A 21,600-nucleotide genomic window follows, 5' to 3' on the forward strand; every position below is an offset into this window, starting at 1 on the left:
TAATTTATATGCACTTAATTCAAAATAGGCCTACACATAAAAATTAAAAACAAAAAAATTAGCATTAAGGTACAAGGATTTGCAGAGTGTTAAGTTAGGTAGGTAGGCCTTGCTCTAAACATGAAAAATGTCATCAGAATTAAATTAAAAATGAATTTATTATAATTATCAAACACACGTGATAATGGTAGTGTTTGGGCTGTGAATGGTTGCAGGAACACGACGATTGATAAGTTGAACGACAAAACAAACGAAAGTTAAGTAGGCGCGCCTACGAGCTGAATGTGAAGGACAAGCGGACAAATGAGTAGGCCTGAATTTTTATTTTATCATATTTATATAGTAAGTGTTATCTGACTGATGAATTTATGGGTACAAGGTTAGTACAGGGACCTACAAAAACACAGCTGTCATTCAGATGACTGCTCCGTTGATTGATGGCGCTGGTGCATTTAAATATCAGCATCCTTATTGTTACTCCGAGGCAACATATTTTTGTTATTACCGTATTAATAGATACTAAAATCATAAATAAATAGCTTGAACCATGGACTGGACCTTGCTTGAACCATGGACCTATTAATCTTATTAATAGGTCCATGCTTGAACCATGGAGGAATTAGTTTATTGAACCTATATAGAGGAACTTGAACATCGGATGCTGTAGCTAACCTTCATATCGTCACAATGCAGCTTTCAAGCGCCACACCAAGGCATTGATTGGCTGCTCAAGGATAACGAAATTCCCGCCAAGTGCCAAATATGGGCATTAGAGGGCTTGACCCGCGAAAATGTGTGTGTGCTGATTGGCGTATTTTTTAAAGACCCTTGAGATAAACTATAAACACATAGAACACGCGAAGCCTGATTGCATTTTCGATTTTCCTTTTTCTATTATTAAGCATAGCAAACGGGTGCAATCACAAACACTTTTTACTGTGAGTATCCTATTTTTACTAACTTATTACTGACAAAAAAAAAAAAGAAATACAATCTATATTTGGTAAGGCCTAGGTAGGTGGTCTAGGTAGGCCTGGCTAGGAGTTTTAGGATGCGGGTTGGGCTAGGCCTTGGCCTGGTCCTGGCTACCATTTCGGAATAAAGAAGCCAGCCTCATGAACCACTGCATTGTGAAGAGGCAGCGTTTGGTGGTATTGTTTCCAGTAGTCGTGGTTAGGATTAGGAAGGACTAAGCTAGGCGGCAGGCCTAGTCTAGAGCTGGTCTTGGCCGGTTTTCTATATAAAATTAGCTTGACAGTGACCTTCTTGACCATCGGCATCACTAATGGCGATAGCCCCCTAATAAGTCCTAGCCACGTGCCGCTATAGGCTGGCCAGGGGGTTGTTATAGTGACTGACTGGGCTGACTTAATATTTATTATTATTATTTTTATTATTATTATTATTATTATTATTATTATTATTATCATATTATTGTTATTATTAATGTTAAAACACATGTTATGTTCAGTCCTGTCTTCACCTCTTTGTTCTATTTTGTTTTGTTAAACGTAAATGTATTTATTGCACTAGCGTGACCAAACTTAAAGAGCTTTGCTTTTTTTAAACCAAGTGGTCCACTGATTTATTTAGATAATATAAGATTATGCAAAAAGATTAAGAGAAGCCATGATGATTCAATATTTTGTTCTTTCATATAGGAATGGAAATAATTTTGTCCATAGGGACCATATACCAGAATTAAAGAAACTGGTAAAATTAACCAATCCAAGTCAAACATGGTGTGGCATATTATTAATGAATAAACAACATGCCTTAAAACAAAAGCAATCTTGATAATATATAGTGTGAACACATTGTTAATATGAATAAATAAATAAACTAGATGGGGCTAGTTAAACAATGCAAGTCTTCTTTGGATGCTTTAAATCTGTATTTAAACATGATTTATAGCACCTAATAGCTCTTCTGGTTTACCCAACTATGTTTAATTTTATTCATTAAAATTAAATAAACTTGATTGAATAATTGATTTAATAAGTATAGGTAGGTATCTGGGTATTATTATTATTAATATTAGGCCTACTTCTGCCTGTATTCAGTCAACAAAAACGTTAATAAAAGTATGTGTGATATTGCCAGTTACTGTAGGTTTTTAACACTGTCAGTCTCAATGAATATCTTTAAAAATATTGTTTTTGTAGTGCTCAGTAATGATGTCGTCACTTCCTGATATTCCCCTACCAAAGGGTGTAGATTTAGATTATGAAGCAAAACGAATCAAGAATATTGCAGAAAATAAAGCAATGGTATGTGAGTATTAATTGTTGATGGTGTTGTATGATTTTAGAAAGTGTGTGTAATAAGACTTGTTATAAAGCGCACATATCTATTTAGTACTTTAGAAGAACTAAGAATAAGTTATATCAGTGCAAAACTTCAATTTTCTAATTCAATGGATACCAATTTAATAAAAATGTTCTTAATAGATATATCTTTAGTTTATTTTCTAAATAAGGTAGAAAAACACTATAAAATAATTTGTTTTATATTTAATTAAATTAAAAATATGCTTAATTTGTTTTATATGATTAGTTGAAGAAGCTGCTATCTGAACTGGAAGGGATGCCTGGCATTCCCAAACAATGTAGACAAGAATTGAAGGTTAGTTATTTTCAAAGCTCATTTCAAAAATACAATTCACATCCTCTGCACATCTTATACAGTATTTGGTTTTTACTATTTATTTCACAGTATACTATACTATTTTAAACCTGTTTAATAAAACCTAAATAATGATTGTACTTATATTAACAGTATTATTTATTTGTTGACCATACTGTTGGTGCATTGAATAAAAGATACTTATAACCATTAATATTTAGATTATCTTTGGTGAGACATCTATAGAGGGCAGCATTTTTTTTTTGGTTTTGAGCAGATGGTGGTATTTAAATTTAATAATTAACATTTTTATTTTGCCATTAGCTTTTGTTCATATGGTCACCAAAAGTTGAAAGAACTACTTGTGTCACAGTCAGCTGAAGAATTCAGTGTGTGAACCAAAGCTTAAGGTTCAAATATAGATTATTGTCAGCAAAGTGCTGTCCAGTTTCCACTTTGTCTTTGTTGTTGTAAATTATTTGATAATAATTGTTTGATTAACTGTGTAGACAAAAAGTGCATACCCAAGTCATGTTGATTGGTTCCTTAATAATTATTTTATTTATAATGTTCAATTTTATATGTAGTTTCTACAATTCTTCTGTTCTGTATTCTTTATATTTTTGGTTTTTGAAATATAAATTTATATGTATTTAAACAGAAAATGTGTATAGCCTTTCTTTTCACTGAGATTCTCTCTTTATTTACTTTTTATATTACAGGCTAAAGCTTTTTTGACCCTATCATTTTAACAGAGGCATTATTCAAGTCAGTTGGCAAAGATTTCTGATATAGGTTGAAATGTTATCAACAGAACTACAATTCTTGCTAGATTTTAAAATGATATTTTGTACATTTTATCAAATGTTTTCTCTAACCTAGTGTTAAGTGTGACTTGTACTTACTCAGTGTAATTTAGAATTGTAAATTATGTAAATGTTCATTTAAAATAATTGTCTCATTTTCTCTTTATTAACATTTGCAGAAGTCACCAAAGGTTAAAAGAACCTACACCGAAAATGTTGTTCGTCGATGTAATCCCAGTCGCAAGGCCCGTACGTTGAGGAGCCCGCCCATGACGAGGTCTCACCACAAGAGGAAGTTTGAGGAAGCTGATGTCGATGATAGTGAAGAAGCTTTTGGCATGGATGCAAAGCGATCCAAATCTGTAAGTTTAGATTTATTTGTGCAATAACTATGATAGAAAGTTATCTAAGTTCACTTGAAGTATAAAGATTTATTTATTTTCTACTTTTTGAACATTTAAGCATATAGCATCTCAATTATGCAATCAAGTAAAATCAAAGTTTATATCCTTATTGAACGTTAACAGAAAATTAAATTCTTGATAAAAGAAAAAAGACCATAGTAAGCAAAAAATGGGAGAATGCAACAAAAGGATGGAGGATCAAATAAGCCTTAGTCGGTCTTCTGACTGATCCCCAAAAAGCAAAATATACTGAAGGTAACTGGAATATAATAATCATAATAAAGGCGTTCATGTATATATCAAAGGTTGGAGCTCAACTCTATAAACCTCTCCAATGGTCCCTAATGGTTATAGATTACTGGGGTCACATAAGATAATCCCTCTACTCCTACACCAATTTATTTTTGTATAAAATTGAAAAATTAAATGTTTTTTAAATTAAATTTTTAAAGTTATTATAATATTCGTGTTTTAATGGTAATGTTGCTTGTGGTCGAACATATCATGATAAATATAACAGTGATTAGGTTCACTTTTGAAGTCCTCCCCGACTACCCAGTTGTTTTTTTCTTTGTGATTGATTTGTTTTGGCAATAAAAGAATAAGTATAGCCTTCCAAATAATATTAAATAATAATAATAATTGAACATCAATTATCCTAAATGATTAGCTCTCCACTCCAAAATGCTGAAATTTTGTTGATGATTCAAGCTTGTCAAACCGATTATAAAATATGAAATTTTAACAAGTTTTAACAGAATTATTTGAAATTAGAATATAGAGATACTTAGCAACTTTTTCCTGCATTTCTTTTTCAAATGTAGATTTTTTTTTTATATATTCAGAGATTGTTAATTAGATTTCCTGGCATGAAGAAGAAAATAAGCCATGGATCCAACAGCTCAGATGATGATGACAGCGTGGGGGACAACAAATTTGAAGTTTATGATGTATGTATTGTTTTCTTGTATACAGTATTTGTTCTAAGAATAAACCTTCTGCTCTTCTCTTCTGCACTCACAGTATGCCATCAATTGCTAGTCAGTCTCCGAAACTCCTTTCACATTGTTGTTGAAAGAATTGCTTGTCATTGTCATTTTCTTCATTATTTAAACTCTTGTTTCCTCTCTCCTTAATGTTGATCTCTCAGAAATTAGCCAAAATCTTTGACAGTCCCTCAAGAAAAAAAATCTATAGGAATATAGACAAAAACAGTATATATATTGAAGTTAAAAGTATATTATGTTTTTTGTGAAATGTATAATGGGCTTTGATAGCCTATGATATGCAGAAGATATCAAATTTAGTTTTAATTGTAAATTTTTTCCTTGTCATGTTTTTCTAGAGTTCCCCTAACTCAACCCCTGAGAAGAAGCGGCGTGCCGTGAAACTGGAAAGCAAAACTGTGGATGAGATCACTGAGGAGGACATTGAGAATGTGGCAGAAAATGTCCGAGAGAAGGTCTATAACAGTGAATATGTAAGTGTGTTACTGATTGGTAAAATGTTTATGAATAAGTAGTGTGGATTCCTAAGCTATATCTGTTTCTATTTGTTTGTTTTGCTGCGCTAAGTAGAGCTGTAGATTGGTGGGTAAGATGTAGTTCAAGTCTTACAAACATAAGGATTTTGCCTAATGGCTAAAACATCTGCACTCCATATAAGCCTCATCTCACTAAGCCCCATAATGAGGCTTAGATTATTGAGCATTACTTAGTTTTTCAACCGGTAAATGTAGAGTCACTTCCTGTTGGATGAGATTGAAAATGGAAAAATATAATTTAACTAAATAAAAGTAGTACTGTTAATTTTATTAATGTTATTTTTTTGTTGTCAATGTGCTTATTATTACATTTTTTTTATTTTATTAAAATGTTTAATTTTGAAATTGTTGCTCTTATGTAGGGGTTTTATAAGGGCTGTGTCTGCTTGGAAGCAGTGTTCATGATGCTTTTGTAAAGGTTGCCACTACACAGAATGCCCTTAATCTAATAATAATAATAATATGTAGGTTTTTATTTAGCACTATACAACTAAGTCTCATTATTACCCTAGTCATTGGAACGATGGCTATGGGGGAATTCCATAGTTTGCTGCATGAAATATTTCAGCACATTTTGCACTCGGAACTTCCTTAGGTACCAACTGATACTCCTGGGTGGGGAGAAGCAATGCAGATAAAGTGTGTTGCTCAAGGACACAAGCGAAATGCACAGCGAGGGATTGAAACCCTGACCTCAAGGTTAGGAAACCAAACCGTTCCCGCTGCGCCAAACCACTTAGCAGTATTAGATTTAATAATTTTATTCGGGTTTTATATTTAGGGAACCACTTGTCATCAATGCAGACAGAAGACTCTAGATATGAAAACTATCTGCCGTTCTGAATCCTGCTTTGGGGTGAGAGGTCAGTTTTGTGGACCTTGCTTGCGTAACCGCTATGGTGAAGATGCAAAGACTTGTTTGAAAGATCCAGTAAGTCATAGAAAAAAAACATAGAACATTATCTTAATAGTAAAATTAATATTAGTTAGGTTAATATTTTATACGACAAGTGATACTAATATTTAATAGACTTCAATTGTGCTTCTCATAGATTTATATATTATCAATTTGTTAATTACTTGAAAAGAAATTACTTGAAATCAAGTATTGTGTGTATTTTAAATATGTTTGTACTTTTAAAGGAATGGACATGCCCACCATGTAGAGGTAATTGCAACTGCAGTTTCTGTCGCAAAAAGAAAGGACGACATGCTACCGGAATACTTATTCACCTTGCTAAGCACAGTGGCTTCAACAGCGTCCGAGAATATCTAGAAAGGTTAGTGTTTGCCCCCCTCCCCATTTTATCACAGTTCTGCTGGGGAGCTTTTAAGTGATTGGCAGCGATAGTAGAGTCACCTGCGCATTTGATAATATCGAGTTCTCATCAGAATTCGTCGCTCGCATCACGAACTAACACAATTAAATTCAATTGTGTTAGTTCGTGAAATAAAAAAAGCACATCAAAATACGCGCTGTTGTCGTTAAGGACTTTTTCTGTGGTAAAGAATACAAAATTGCTTGACAACTAATACGCGCTCGTTTTGACGTGCTACTGCGATTTCACGAACTAACACAATCTACTTCGAATTCTAGGATGCAGTCTCACCGAATGTACGTTGTGCAGAGAATCAGAACGGTCATGAATGGGTGAATCCATTCTAGCATCATGTTGCCGAACAAATCAAAGGCTCCCTATGTAGGAATTATACCCTCATTAAGAGGGTTTAAGTTAAATGTAATTTCATTTGGTTAAGTAGAAATAAAGAATTATCTAAATAACAGGGATGAAATTATTCTTTAATTGTTTATTCAATCCTCGCCTGGCAGCTGAAACATTAAAAGTACAATAAAATCAAATTTAGAAGATTCTAAGATTAATAAGCAGTTATATTACACAGTATTCATAAAATTTGATTCTAAGATACTTGCATATAATAATAATCAGACGATAATGGAATATCAGTGTGCCTCAAACATCTTTTTTTATTATAAATTCCATTAAGTTGATTAAAAAGTCTTTTTTGATATTTTAATCGTCAATCTACAGAATTGTTATTTCAGTATTTTCTAATTACATAGGCCAGAAATAAATAGAAGATAACACTATTAAAAAAATGTTTTAAATCAAAGTACAATAAAAACTTAATAATGCTGAGTGAAATCATAATGTATTGCAATATGTTTACCCTATTTTGGCATAATGAATATAACCTGAATTTTGAAATCCTTTCACAGAAATTACATTTAATAATGAAGTATTGATATTTATACACTGTTGGTGTAATTAGAAGGCCAAATAATGTCTCCTTTTTGAATAATATTAAATTTAAAATATTAAATTTAATATCTCTTTTCTCTTTATCCACAGCTTTGCTAGTGCATGAGGTGTTACATTCCTTTTGTCATCTTGATCACTTTAATGGAATCGCTAAAGGAATAGTACCATTGTTTATTGGATAAGTTGTGAATTAAGGTAAAGACATAACAATATTAAGAGTTGTAATCAATCACGTGTAACGTTTTGTGTTATTTTCAGGGCATTTGCTGCATAAATGAAATTATACAGATTTACTAATACAATAGGTGCTGAAGCTTTTCAGCTTGTGCTGGAAATTGAGGAAAATTTTAAAAGTCTATCTAGCTCATCCCATTAATTTAAAAATAACTGTTTTTATCAATGAGTAAAAGATATGTCCCGACATCTTTGTAAAAGTTATGAATATCGATGATGCAAAACAAAAACATATTCAGTTGCAGTACTTTACTTTTATTATAATATTAGATCCGTATATAATTATGTGTACTATGTTAAGCCTGTCCAGACTATCAAATATTTGACATAAAAACTGTTATATGCCCATATATAGTCATGATATGGCTATATATGGTCAAGATATGATGTCATCATGACCATATATAGTCATGATGTGCCTATATATGGTCAAGATGTGATGTCATCATGACCATATTTAGGCATGTCACATGTTTTTGTCAAACAAACTTTGGTAGTGTGGACAGGGCCTAAAGTAGAAATGTAGTGTACTATGTGTTTGCTCTAATGTTCAGGATTTATTATTCTTTTATTTTAGTTTGAAGACAGGTTTTTGCTCATATTATAAGAGAATTTAGTAAGAGAATACCATCAAATATTACCTCAGATGAAATTTTTATTTGAAGTCAGATTATGCTATTAAATTTATTTTCAGTTGAATTTAGTTTCAGTTGAATTTTTTATTTAGAATCATATTTATAGACCACCATCAAATATTGCCTATGGTTTGATTTGAAGTTTTATTTTGAAATATGATAATGCCATCAACTTTTTTTTATTATTTTAAATAAAATTTATAAAACTGCCATTTTTGATTTTTAAATGGAAGTAAAATTCAAAGACTACCATCAAATCTTACTTTTGGTTTCATTTGAATTTTTATTTTGAATTAAAATTTATTGACCATACCATCAAATATTGGTTTAGATTTCACTTTATTATTTCTTTTCAAAATTAAGATTAGTATAGTATAGCAAGCGAGAATGTGTATTCATCAACTCATTTACACAATTATATATATTTTTGTATTCTTTTTAAATAATTTTCTTAAATTTTTGAAGTAGGTATAAATTGTATGTGTTAAAAAATGTAATGAATTTTCTACAGTTTATTATACTTCTATATAATATTCTACTCATTCAACTCATTTACACCATTATATATATTTTTGTATTCTTTTTAAATAATTTTATTAAATTTTTGAAGTAGGTATAAATTGTATGTGTTAAAAAATGTAATGAATTTTCTACAGTTTATTATACTTCTATATAATATTCTAATACCATGCAATGTATTCAAAGTTTTAGTAATTGCTTAAATTAGCTTTTTGTACTGCCATAGTTAAATTTTTCAAAATTCGACGTTGCCTTGTAGGACATATGAAATGTTGCGATAATTAATTGTCAATAATAAATTGTTACCAGTGCACTTTAGTTGTAATACTAATAAACTTTTCACTGTACTTTCAAAATCTAAAATGTTGTATTTAAGCATTGTTACCGATTGATATTGATGCTCTTATTCAAATGCCACTGTTTTTACAAAAGGTGTTTGAGTATCCGTTCTTGTTCTAATCGTTCCTAAATTATACACGTATTGCCAATGCTGCTAATTCAGTTGTAATAGTACAAATGCACTTTTCTTAATTGCACTTTAATGCTAAAGTGTTTCTAAATCTGTTGAATATTGTTACTGCTTCAGTGTTGTTTACAGTTTCAAATGTCAGTTTTCACAAATGTTATTCGAATAAATGGATCGTATTTTGACGGATTTCTTTAATTTCTGCTTTGTCGGTTGTTTTCTTAAAAATTAAAATTATTTAACCACCATTTTGCATTTTGTTCATTTTCATATTTAATGTAATATACAGTATGTATATATAAAATGGACGTTAAAGACAAAAAGGAAACGTTTGTCGTTCAAATGCTTAATATGAGGACATATCATTGATCTTTCTTATTTGTGGTGTGCATCAATTTTGACAGAAACCATTAGCTTTACCCTTTGTGTTATTGCTATTTTTCACCCAGTCGTTTTTGACTGATTCGAACATTATGCTACCAATGGATCATGAAAATACTGTACCGATTATGTTTGAATTAACTTTGTTTAATATCATTTTCATAGTTTTTAATGTGAATTATTCCAGAATTAAGCCTGCATGCGAAATGAATAAAACTAATATAATTTAAGCTTAAAAGAAAGGTATGCAGGATTCGACTGAGGCGCCGGCGTTGAAGATGTGTATAAGAGACAGAATATATGACGTAATGGATGGATGTGAGGTAACAGTAGATGCAAGATTTGATGGGCCCACTTACATAATAAGAGTCAAAATAAAACTAACAAGTCACAAATTATTCATATATTGACATGTATTTCGGCAGTAATGTATTTGTTTCCACAAACAAATAAACAATAACATAGATATTTTGACATAGGCATAAGAATCAAGAATACGTTATTTTAATTGATCGAACATGAGAACAATGAAATTTGTTTTACCTAGGCTTACATTATTAATGCATTTCTAAGGTAAAACAATAATAAACCATGATAAGCGTAACATATGTTTTGCAGACCCATAATTATTCATATTTTTTCATATACAGCCATATTTACATTTCATTTTTATTCTGCTTGTGCGCTTCTGACTCGGCTTTAGTTCACTAAATATTACCTACTTTCCAATTGTTTTTTTGGGTGGAATATACTTTAATTTTTTTCTTGACACATTCGCATTCATTTTATAAAGAAGCATTTTATTCATGTCATGCGTCATTTATACTTTCGATACATTAAACGCCAGACTTACGATCACTTTTAAATGCTATAACAAGCATATTTTCATGCATTTTTTATATTGACATTAGATAATGCAGATTAACTGATAATTCCAGCACCGCTGTTTAATATCCTTAAGAATATTTCATTGTTTTAAAACGTAAATCAATATTTTTATAAACCTCTTTAAATTTTCTGGAATTTATCAGAAGATCTTCATATTATTACCATCGTCTGAGGATGATTCCTCATTGTATCAGAATTCACGAATGCAAAATAAGTGACTCAACTTACACATGACAACAGACACACGCTCTTACTGGCATCTGCTTTTATACTATGTATAAAAGTAACTTTGGTATGGATATACACCTCCACTGGTGTTAATTAAAGATGATAATTTAAGAAAAACGTATGTCCCTATCGGGATTCGATCCCAAGACCTTCCGATTACCGTTCGAATAATCTACCAACTGAGTAGGGAGACCAAATGGTACACACCCTTGGATCTTCCCATTAAGACACGCTTATTTTTTCTCAAGTTATTGCGTAATACGCAATGAATAATAGTAAATCACATATAACTTTGGTATTGATGTACACCATGGGTGTTAACTAAAGATTATTACTTTTTCTTCTATAACTTTTAATTCTGTAATTTAACTATTTCAGCATTGCGCAAATTATACTTCAAAATTGAATTCAGGTTAGTTTAATTGGTAATATGCCTTCTTGTGCATAATTTTACAAGCGATCTATAGCATTGTACATTTGGGTAAAAATGTAATTAGGTTATAACAAGATTGGTCCAGCACATGCGCACCCTCCATTTTACCTCCTTTTAATAATTTATCTATCCCTCCCTTTATTTACTTGTCTATCCTAAGATTATTTTGCTCTGAATACCAGTATAAATGGTATAAATAAATGGTGTAAATTAATATCATTAATTATTAGGTTACTCATTAAATTAAATTATGGAAGTTACTTTAATTAATACTATTATTGAGTCTTTGAATTTAACAGAGTACAGCAAATGTTCCAATTAACATTACGGCACATTGACAGCATATTGTAGCTAATTATTGCGTTTCCTTTGTCGTATCAGTTATACTTGTCGAGCTGCACATAGGCCTACTTACATTATTTAAAAAATATCAACTCTTTATAAAACAAATATGGCGGGAAATAAATATATTTAAAGATCATTTCTACGCCTAATACTTAATATTCAATCTTTATAAATGCATTTATCTATAACTAGCGTTTTTCATTAAACATTTGTCTATTAAAAAGTATACAATTTAGAAATTAGGTGGACACTTAGGTAGTACAATACATTAACAAAAACAATGTTATACAATATTTATCAATTTATTTTTTAAAACATTCTCGTCATTCCGCATTAAACGTTGCATAAATTGAAATACTCAAAACATATATAAAAACTAGCACCTGATGATTCCAAACTGATTAATGCAGCATGAAGGGTATTCTATATAATTAAATAAGTCTTAGACTACCATAGACTACGTGCTCAAACTATAGTGAATTCCTCGACGTAGCCGTTTCCCGACGTGTCAGTTAATTGGTCCTGCGACAACATCTCGATTTCTATTTCGTTATGGTCTGTACTATCTTCGGTTGATAAGCCTTTATGTGGGGATCTGGACAATCGTTTTCGTTGACCAACAATGGTACCGTCAGGGATGCAGGCGTTAGGCCTACTTAATGCAGGATTCGACTGAGGCGCCGGCGTTGACGCTTGTCGACGGGGACGATGCTTCCTCGCCGACCGAGACTGCTCAGGCTCACTCATAAATCCTTCAAACATGATAATTAACATTATTACAGTAATAAGTGTATTACGTATTCATATTAGTTATACCCTTTTCATTGTGCAATTAAATTACAATTTCAATTCACTAACGCTCATTAAAAATATAAATACAGGCCTTTTGTTCTGACGTCATTAGGACTGCATTTAGCAAAAGGCATAGAGGGAATACCAAATCTGTTTATTGGTTAGTAAATGCATAAGTAAATTATTAATTTTATTGTTTATTGTTGTTTAGACCTATATCATTTATACGCATTGACATTTTTTTTTTCTTAAATAGAAAAAAAACTGACGCAATTCACAAAATATAGGCATGCAAAATTACCGCAAAATACAAGCATTTTCAAGGTTTTTTTTTTGATTTCTATTCATTGACATCTCCCTTACCATTGATTCTGGTTGCGTAATACCTCATGCCGCCTTGCATGAAATCGCCTGAATGACGGTGCATGCATTCGCCAGCCTCGTACTTCTGCGATCCATCTGATGCACGGGACTGTTCGGCAGTGCTTTCTGACGTAATATTTGTTTGATTGCTTGGTCGCTTACCATGCCTTATAAGAGCAAAAATGTAGTTATATTGTAAAGTGATCTTTAAGAGTAGGTTGTCATAAAAAATATTGTAGAATGGCCGGCAACAATTATACCTAGATGTCCCATTCAACAAAGATTAAGATTGTTATAATAATTTGTTCATTTAAAACTTGCACACACCTTCTGGATTTACCAGAGTTTCTTTTAGATCTGCTATTAGGCTTTGTTGAAGTATTTGATTTCCGCGACCCTCTGTTTCCACTCTTTGCCCGGGAAGGTCTGTAACATTTCGAATATCTATCATCTAACTGGTCGTCTGACTCGCATGCGTCACTTGAATGAATTGTCTGGCTTCTAAACATGCGCTCTCGTGGTCTGGCTCCTATTAAAAAAATGTAATATATAAATAAACTATTTTCATAGCGCCTGCTGAAAAAAACCAAAAATAAAAGCAGGAATTAAAGGATAAAACAATGAAATCCAAAATCGTTTTGGCAAATTTACGTCGAATCTTTTCAATGTAGATGAATTTCCCATTTGTATGATCATATTTTGTAAAATAGTGTAAAGTGGAATTTGTTCCAGACCGGTATACAGCCGAGGTTGTTAAAAAATTGGTATTCATACCTTGTTTTTTAAGTTGTTCTGGAGATGATGAATCTGTATCAACCGGTGGATCTGCTAGGCTTACAAAAGAATTCCTAATCCCTGTGTCTAAATCACTGTTGCTTGAACTATGTTGTGCGTCTATGCTTCTGTATATCGTGTGCGTCCTATTCGATGACAGGGTACGCCTTTTTGCTGAGTGTGACGTCAGTTCTTCTTGGGCAGACGAGTAGCTGGTGTCCATTGAATTTCTACTAATTGATAAATCTACAATAAAACAAAACAAGTAAAGAATGTCGATGTGACTGATTCACTATAACTTAATAATTATATTATTATAATAAATGTACAAGTGTTGTTGAGTTAAAACCACAGAGTCTATGAATTTATTTACAGCACATTTGTATGATGAATTAAAGGCCGCTTTTCATTTATATGAACATTTATTTAAATGGAACAGAATAGCACTGGAGGAATTCGAATATCATGTAAAATAATTGGCCAAAAAAAGATAGATAAGGAAAAACACATATTATAACAATTGTGATTTTCGACGTGTCCTTTCAAGTCTTACTTTGTGTTGCAATATTCAAATGATTGGGTGTGCTTCTGTAATACGAGTAAAGGTCTGGCGGTCTCTCTGGTAATGGCGGTGGGCGTAATTGTTGAAACGTCACTATTGAATCATACGTCATCACGTTTTCTACAATAGATAAATAATAGTAAAATAGTATATTTAATATTTATAATAATTCATAATGATAATGAATGATGCCTATGACGACGACAATGATGATATTGGTGTTAATGATTAAATGGAGATGTGCGCTTAATAAATCTTATTATTATTATTATTTAATACAATGGCTTAAAAATAAATAAATTTATCTGAATCTGCACTTAATTATTTTTCTATTTTCTGTATACTTTAATAACAAAGAATCTATAAATTATCGTTTTGCATGAATCTCAACCGATTTCGAAAATGATAAGTAGGCCTACATTAACTGTATTCAATTAGTCATTATTAATACTTTATTTTTATAGTCTTTATTTTATAGCACAAATGTAATAAATCATTTTACATTTTATTTTACAATCAAATTTACATACCATTGCCAGCTAGGCCTCTTGTTGCAATATTATGGTAAGGACTATCATTAGCTGTAGGCCTACTAAACACGCCTCCGACAGCTCCTTGTGTAGATTCTTGTGAACTTGGATATTGAAATGTTGTGAAGCTTACAGGGGATATGCTGTTGATGTTAGGGTCGTTCACAGGTAGATTGACAGAATGGCATGCATCTGATAACAAAATGGGGTGCAAACTAAATAAAGAAAACCGAATTGAAACACAAATACACAACACAATTAAAAAACACAAATAACACTAGAAAACCGCTCCATTCAGTAAAACGGAGACTCACCAAAAGAGGTTAAGCATCATGCAAAATGAAAGGGGCCGCTGAGAGGTTTGGAGGGGACCTGAAATAAGGTAGGCCTACAAATATACTCCGAATCCTCTCAGCAGTAGGGAGGGTACGTATTGCTGCATGTACAAGGGTATACCATAGTCTACCAGTAATAAAAATAGGAAAACAATGTTTTTACATACAATTATTTGGACGTTCACATTTACAGGATTTACAGTCCAACACAACAATAAATATTTACAGCATGTAACAAAATACATCACACTCATGATTGGAGACTTGTGGTAGGAGGGTGATCTTGGAATGTGTGGAAGAAAATTGGACTTGTTTCATGTACGTTAAGTTCTTTGGGAGAATCGTCTTCGTGTGAGGGACGATGGGACATTTCTGTAAAAATAACATTCAGAGGTCTAATGATCAATAAACCTTTTAGACAATACAAAAGATGAATACTTTAAATACAAAGTCCAATAATATTAATCAAATTATAATTACAATGAGTGAATGATAATTACAATACGAAAACTGGTAGTACACTAGTAGGCTATAAACGCCTTCAGAAACTCATTGCGCAAGGGGCCACTCTAGTAGAACAGTACACAGGGGTGGCACAGGAGGAGGGGGTGCCGAGGCTAGGCCCCCGTAGGGGAGAAAAAAAATATTTACGGTATATTGTTTACACATAGACTCTAAAATCGATTACATAAGCCTTTGAAACCCCTAAATTGTCATTTTTCGATCAGTTTTCAAATATTTTGAGTGACGCCTGAACACGCCCACTTTGCGGCACCCCCTCTCGGGCAAAATCCTGGCGCCACCCCTGACAGTACATAAGAATATGCTAGTGGTGATAGTAGCCAGGGCAAGAGTTGGCAACAGCAGCAAGTAGTAGCGGTTAGCTGCTTCTTGTACTGAAAATGGCTTCTCAAATAACCCTAATTATATTAAGAATTAGGCGGGTTAAGAACAATGTTTGTATACGTATGTGTCCATTATGTTGTAGTTAAGGTGGGTAGCGCTGAACTGCGGCTTCCGCGTGTCCCGAAGGGCCTAGCAACATTTCCGAATTACTATTAGAATGAGGACCAAAATAAAGAATTTAAAAAAAAAACAACAAAAGAAACAAAACAACAACAGTATCAGCTACAGCAACAGTAAACTATACTGTACTTACCTATATCATCATTTGGTGAAAATATCCAATTTTTAGTTGAGTTATTTAGATTATTTAATGGTGTTCCTCCTTCTCCGAGGAATGGTTCATGTTCATTCGGTGATCCTATGTCGTCCCGCCTGTAAAAAAAAAAAGTACCGGTACTGACTTATAGATAGGCAACATAAACTAATATTATCTGAAGTGTTTTTTTTTTTTAATCTACCTGTTTTATCGGAGTATCATAGAATGGACGTTTCCGCTAAGCTCCGCCCCTTGGATATTGTTGCTAAGGTCCCACGAGACGGCAGTGTTAAAACATACGCGAACACGTGCGTTTGTGGGACAACACGTGTGTTTGTAAGACGCGCGCGCATTCCTAGCGCTGTTCTGATTAGTCAGTTGTTAAGTTTGATTGACACTCCGGAAAGGTCTATTGTAAAATGTACCTTATATGTGACTCCATGTCTATTGTCATCATACATCCTTCTGCGGAGATTGTTGTAGCTTGTTTTGTTTTCCAATGATTTGTATGTCTATAAAGCACTATAGCTATGATACATAGTAGAATAAACAAGATAAGTCCGCCAAGAACTGGTACAAATATTTTAGGATCACCATAGTATGGAAGTCCCTGCTCCTCGGGCTTGCTTTCCAACACAAGTGGTGGAACTGTTCCTGTTCAAATATAAGTCATTCATATTGTCAGACTTTAAAATATTCAAAATGGTATAAAAAAAATCTTTGTAATTTACTATTTCAATCACAAATGTGAATGATCTTTATTTTGGGATGTTTCTTTTACATACCTCCAGTGTATGAGTTGGTTGCAACACGGAATTCATAATCACTGGGTCCAGCACTGTTGACTGCTGTAACTTTGATGACATACCATGTTGAGGGATGCAGTTCATCCAAAATGAACGTGCTTGATGGTGTTGGAATATTACTAGCCGCTATTCTCCATTTATCATGGCCAAATAACTTATGCTGGACTGTGAAACTTTCAACTGGACAGCCGCCAGAAGCAAAACTTTCCAAGTTTAAACGTAAGAGGGTTGCATTCTTTTCCAAAAGAATCATGTCGGTAGACGGCGCAATAGGAGCTGTTTAAAAGTTTGTACACAATATGTTCTCATTAGATATCAAGGATACGATAGATATACAAAGAGCTAAACCACGAAACAAAAAGTTTTAACTATACAAAGTACGTGGGTTTTGCTAAGTAATAGATAAATAAACGGCCTTTTCTCATACATTTTCGTCATAGTTTAAACCTTATGTTATATACTATAACACAAGTGTGCCAACTTACTTGAACCATCTGTTTCTGCACGGATTTTGTTGCTATCTACACTCGTTCCAAGTTTGTTGTAAGCTGTTATATAAAATTGGTAAGGTGTGCCGCATTTCATGTCCTTGAAATTAAAAGTACGTAATGTCGAATTTACCTTGATACGCTCCCATACGTAGTCGTGCTGTTCTTTGTAGAATAGCGTAAAACCTGAAAATAATCAGAACTCCAATGTATATTGTCCTTAAAATCATGTGTAATAGTGACAATTAAAACGTGAACCACAATGAAGATATTTGTTAAGAGCTATGTAGCAAATATGTATAGGTTTTTGATTTTTATATTTTTTTTTTGGTAAATGGGATGGTTAATGTCCTTAAACTGATTATTCTTATTTTAGTACTACTATCATATACGTAGATTGTGTATTAGACACAATTAATAGAAAAACAACATTCTTGTAGAACTTTAAATCAATGAAAAATCATATGAAAAATGAAAATATCATCAAAGTTATCCTTAAACAAGTGTGTTAGATTGTAATTATTATTCGCGTCGTCAAGGATCATTGAGAACGAATTAATTTGTTGGCTGATGGTCGTAACACCGTCGGCAGTGCAAGCATGCATGTCCTACCATGATAGTCCTACCTAATAATGCACTGCCTCCATTGCTTTTAGATATCCAACTGACTTGAATGGTAGTAGTTGTTGACGACACGATCTCAAGGGCTGGTGCTGCTGGTGGAGCTAAACGAGTAAAATAAAAAATGGCTTAGTGCGTATTGTTCTTAAATATCCTTACTTCATAAAAAAAAATACAGATTGGTCTTACAAAATGTTGGCATCATTATAAATAGCTAGGCCTACCATATACTGATTATAAACCATTAATTACATTCCCAATTCCTCATTCCAGTATCGCATTCACAAAAACAAACAAGAGACTATTAAATGATAGAACCAGCTTGCAATATTTTTACGTTCTCTCATATAATTTTACTGTTTTCATGTAAATCGTAAACTAAGAGCAAAAAATGTACAAGTAACATATTTACAAAACAAATCAGCAAACTAACTAAAACCGACTTGGACTAAGTTCGTCTGTTCATTTTATTGATAATAGGCCTACTGCACATATATGACTGTGATATGATATCATCATATCCATGTATGTGCAAATCACACACATTTGTCACAAATATAAACCACCAAACTGAGAACTGTATATCAGTTTATGCTATTAAGTATATACAGCCCATCCCAAATTATACAAATAAATATATAAAAGATATATAATAATAATATTAAAGATAGAAGATTATATTGGCTTAGTTTAGCATAGAGGAATTAGTTTAACTAAAAACCAACTAGTTAACCGCTTTAAACATACAAAAACAAGCCCAAATTGTGATAGTCTTGTTAATTCCTAAATGCGAAAGCCCGACAAAAATTCTCACATGATATTGTTTTTTCGAACTACATAATTTCAACTTCCGTGTTTGTTTTGCTTTGAGCTGTTCTCAAAAAGAAAACATACATACTGTAGGATTTATTTCACCCTTTCTACAACTTATTTAATATCTAATAAATTTGTAACGTTGCGTATGAGATGATGCTGTGATGAATATGACAAACAGATGCAAGTATTCTGCAACTACTTATTATGCAAATTAACCCAAACACGTAAGATTGACTAGGAAAAATACCAAGATGTTATCTCTAAAACTTAGCATTCAAGGATGTCTCAGGAGTCAGGAAAGAAAACTGAAAACTACGTTAAACCTATCTACAGGAAAGCAAATTGAGGAAAGATGGCAAACCAAGTAAAAACTATATACCAATCCACTATACCATAATGGTAAACATTTACCCAATAAACCTACTGAACTGTGCCACATGATATTACACAATTTTTCTGTTAATTGTCTTAAAACATATAAAATATATTCCATTGAATGTGTATGTAATCGGTAAGTACCGTCGTTTCAATGTTATAAATTAATAATTGGATAATAAGATATCGTGTACGTTTCCGAAAATATTAGCAAAGTTTATAAGTATGTAGCATTGAAAAAAATGCTGGAAAAAGTATTATTAAATTTGCTGAAATGTGACATGTAACACTTTTCAGTAGTTCAAATACTACAACCATTATATAAAAATAGATTACAACATTTATTCACATAGGAGCAAAGCATTTAGCCAATCAGATCATTTCACCATTTGCCATTAGGCTTGTACTTACTTCCAGTTGGATGGCTCACTACAGAATATGCAGTTAATAAACGTTTATGAGATTGGTCCATGCAAGTCACGAAAATATAAAGCAGAAACTTTTTACAATGAAACATTATACGGTACATTGACAAATAACATATTTTTATTAAAGCACTTAAGTATTAAAGTAGTCTATATAAAGTGCATTTGAGCCTCAAGAACACAGCTTATATTATACCATGCAATAGTACATGCATACGTCTGATTAAGGCGTGCATTAGCCCTACGGTTGATATTGTTGTCGTTTGTGTTGTATATTAATCTTTAGATAATTGATACTTTAATATATGCAAACATAAGCAAGATTTTACTAGGTTATTATCAGTACAGCAAGAAATTATATGTATTTTAAGGTTATCCTCTTCCATTTAAATAGTAATTTGTTTATAGTAACATTATTTATATTTTATATATCACAATTAAATTAGAAGACAGAAGAAATGAGTATTCTGTCCATTTTAGTAGGAACGTATCAGTCTTGGTATACGAGGAAAAAAGACATTTCATGCGACGCTGCTATACTACATGCTACAAGAACATTGGTAGGCCTGTAATGGACCTTTCCGCTAAGCCCCGCCCCTTGGATATTGTTGCTAAGGTCCCACAAGGCGACAGTGTTAAAACATACGCAAACACGTGCGTTTGTGGGACAACACGTGTGTTTGTGAGACGCGCGCGTATTCCTAGCGCTGTTCTAATTAGTCAGTTGTTAAGTTTGATTGACACTCCAGAAAGGTCTATTATAGAGCTCTATTATCCCTTCCAAACGGGCTTGAACTTCAACACAAAACTTGATTGTTAGCTTACAAAATGGCTTATCATCAGTGGACGTATACGTTTTTAAAATTTATTTGTTTTGATTTTGCTGTTGGATCTCAATAAAGAAATTACAGTCTTTTCTTTTATATAGTGCATATATTATATCATAATATTTATTCATCAGAAATGTTTGTGATAAGTAATGTTATAAAAGAAACAACTAGCAACAATCATTTACTTACCAAGGACATCTAAATTAACGAATATTTCTTCTGACGATCCCCAACTGTTGCTTGCTTGGCAAATATATTTGCCTTGGTCTTCCGGCATTGCGTGGTAAATGGTCAGTGCTCCATTTGATAGAATCTCGTAATCATTACCAGTTTTTAACGAACTCTGGACGCTGGAATTTTAGGCAGAATAAAAAATAAATGCATACTGTACTTTAATGAAAATAAAATCCTAGACAAACTTTATAAATGAAAACCTAAATGCCAATCATGCGTACATTTACTGCTAAATATTATTTAAATATTTAGTTTAAGGGGATACTAGGGATATTCTGTAACATCATTAGGAAAATATGACAAGAATTTTAACGAGTAATTGTGAAGAACTGTTAAAATAGAATTAACGAGCAGTTTGTTTTTAATTGAGAATTATCATACCCAGCTTTTCGCCAATGAACCATCGGTCGTGGATCACCAACTGGTATGCACGCCAGTGTCACGTCTTGCTTCCAAGTAACAGTCAGGTTTCTTGAAAAGGACATTATTCTTGCTGGAACTGTCAATGAGTATTGAAAAGTTAGTTCGAAATACTCGCATGCATATGTTTAACGAAATACTATAAAATGATGTATCGGGAGACAACTATAAACTAATTGAAATACATAGCAAGTTGTTATTTTATGTCACACAGTGATGTTGATGACACAATGGCGGACCAATGGTGACAAAAGGGTGCTTGCTCCACCCCCAGCAGC

At 32.6% G+C, this 21,600-nt stretch overlaps 2 protein-coding genes across 2 annotated transcripts in view; one reads left to right on the forward strand and one right to left on the reverse strand.

Moving 5' to 3' along the window:
- Positions 1-780: 780 nt before the first annotated feature.
- Positions 781-9,712, forward strand: LOC117114933 (cell division cycle-associated protein 7-like). Its single transcript, XM_033258558.1, has 9 exons — positions 781-938; positions 2,166-2,270; positions 2,557-2,625; positions 3,611-3,793; positions 4,681-4,785; positions 5,181-5,315; positions 6,160-6,309; positions 6,522-6,658; positions 7,751-9,712. Exons 2-9 carry the CDS (start codon positions 2,175-2,177, stop codon positions 7,764-7,766), a joined length of 891 nt encoding a protein of 296 aa, XP_033114449.1. The 5' UTR covers positions 781-938; positions 2,166-2,174; the 3' UTR covers positions 7,767-9,712.
- A 590-nt stretch (positions 9,713-10,302) lies between these two features.
- The window catches only part of LOC117114922 (Down syndrome cell adhesion molecule homolog), a 30,539-nt gene continuing 19,241 nt past the window's right edge, over positions 10,303-21,600 (reverse strand). Inside the window, exons 21-34 of the mRNA XM_033258540.1 lie at positions 21,284-21,401; positions 20,858-21,018; positions 19,825-19,842; positions 18,228-18,326; positions 17,599-17,787; positions 17,093-17,389; positions 16,733-16,961; positions 16,305-16,423; positions 14,811-15,002; positions 14,272-14,400; positions 13,719-13,964; positions 13,272-13,473; positions 12,945-13,111; positions 10,303-12,541 (exon numbers count right to left, since the gene is read on the reverse strand). Coding sequence (XP_033114431.1) covers positions 12,255-12,541; positions 12,945-13,111; positions 13,272-13,473; positions 13,719-13,964; positions 14,272-14,400; positions 14,811-15,002; positions 16,305-16,423; positions 16,733-16,961; positions 17,093-17,389; positions 17,599-17,787; positions 18,228-18,326; positions 19,825-19,842; positions 20,858-21,018; positions 21,284-21,401 — 2,453 coding nt within the window. The 3' untranslated portion in view covers positions 10,303-12,254. The remainder of the gene's footprint in view (positions 12,542-12,944; positions 13,112-13,271; positions 13,474-13,718; positions 13,965-14,271; positions 14,401-14,810; positions 15,003-16,304; positions 16,424-16,732; positions 16,962-17,092; positions 17,390-17,598; positions 17,788-18,227; positions 18,327-19,824; positions 19,843-20,857; positions 21,019-21,283; positions 21,402-21,600) is intronic.

The sequence above is a fragment of the Anneissia japonica genome, unplaced genomic scaffold (assembly GCF_011630105.1).
Source record: "Anneissia japonica isolate Jap-2015-1 unplaced genomic scaffold, ASM1163010v1 scaffold288189_len579620_cov203, whole genome shotgun sequence".
Classification (NCBI taxonomy): domain Eukaryota; kingdom Metazoa; phylum Echinodermata; class Crinoidea; order Comatulida; family Comatulidae; genus Anneissia; species Anneissia japonica.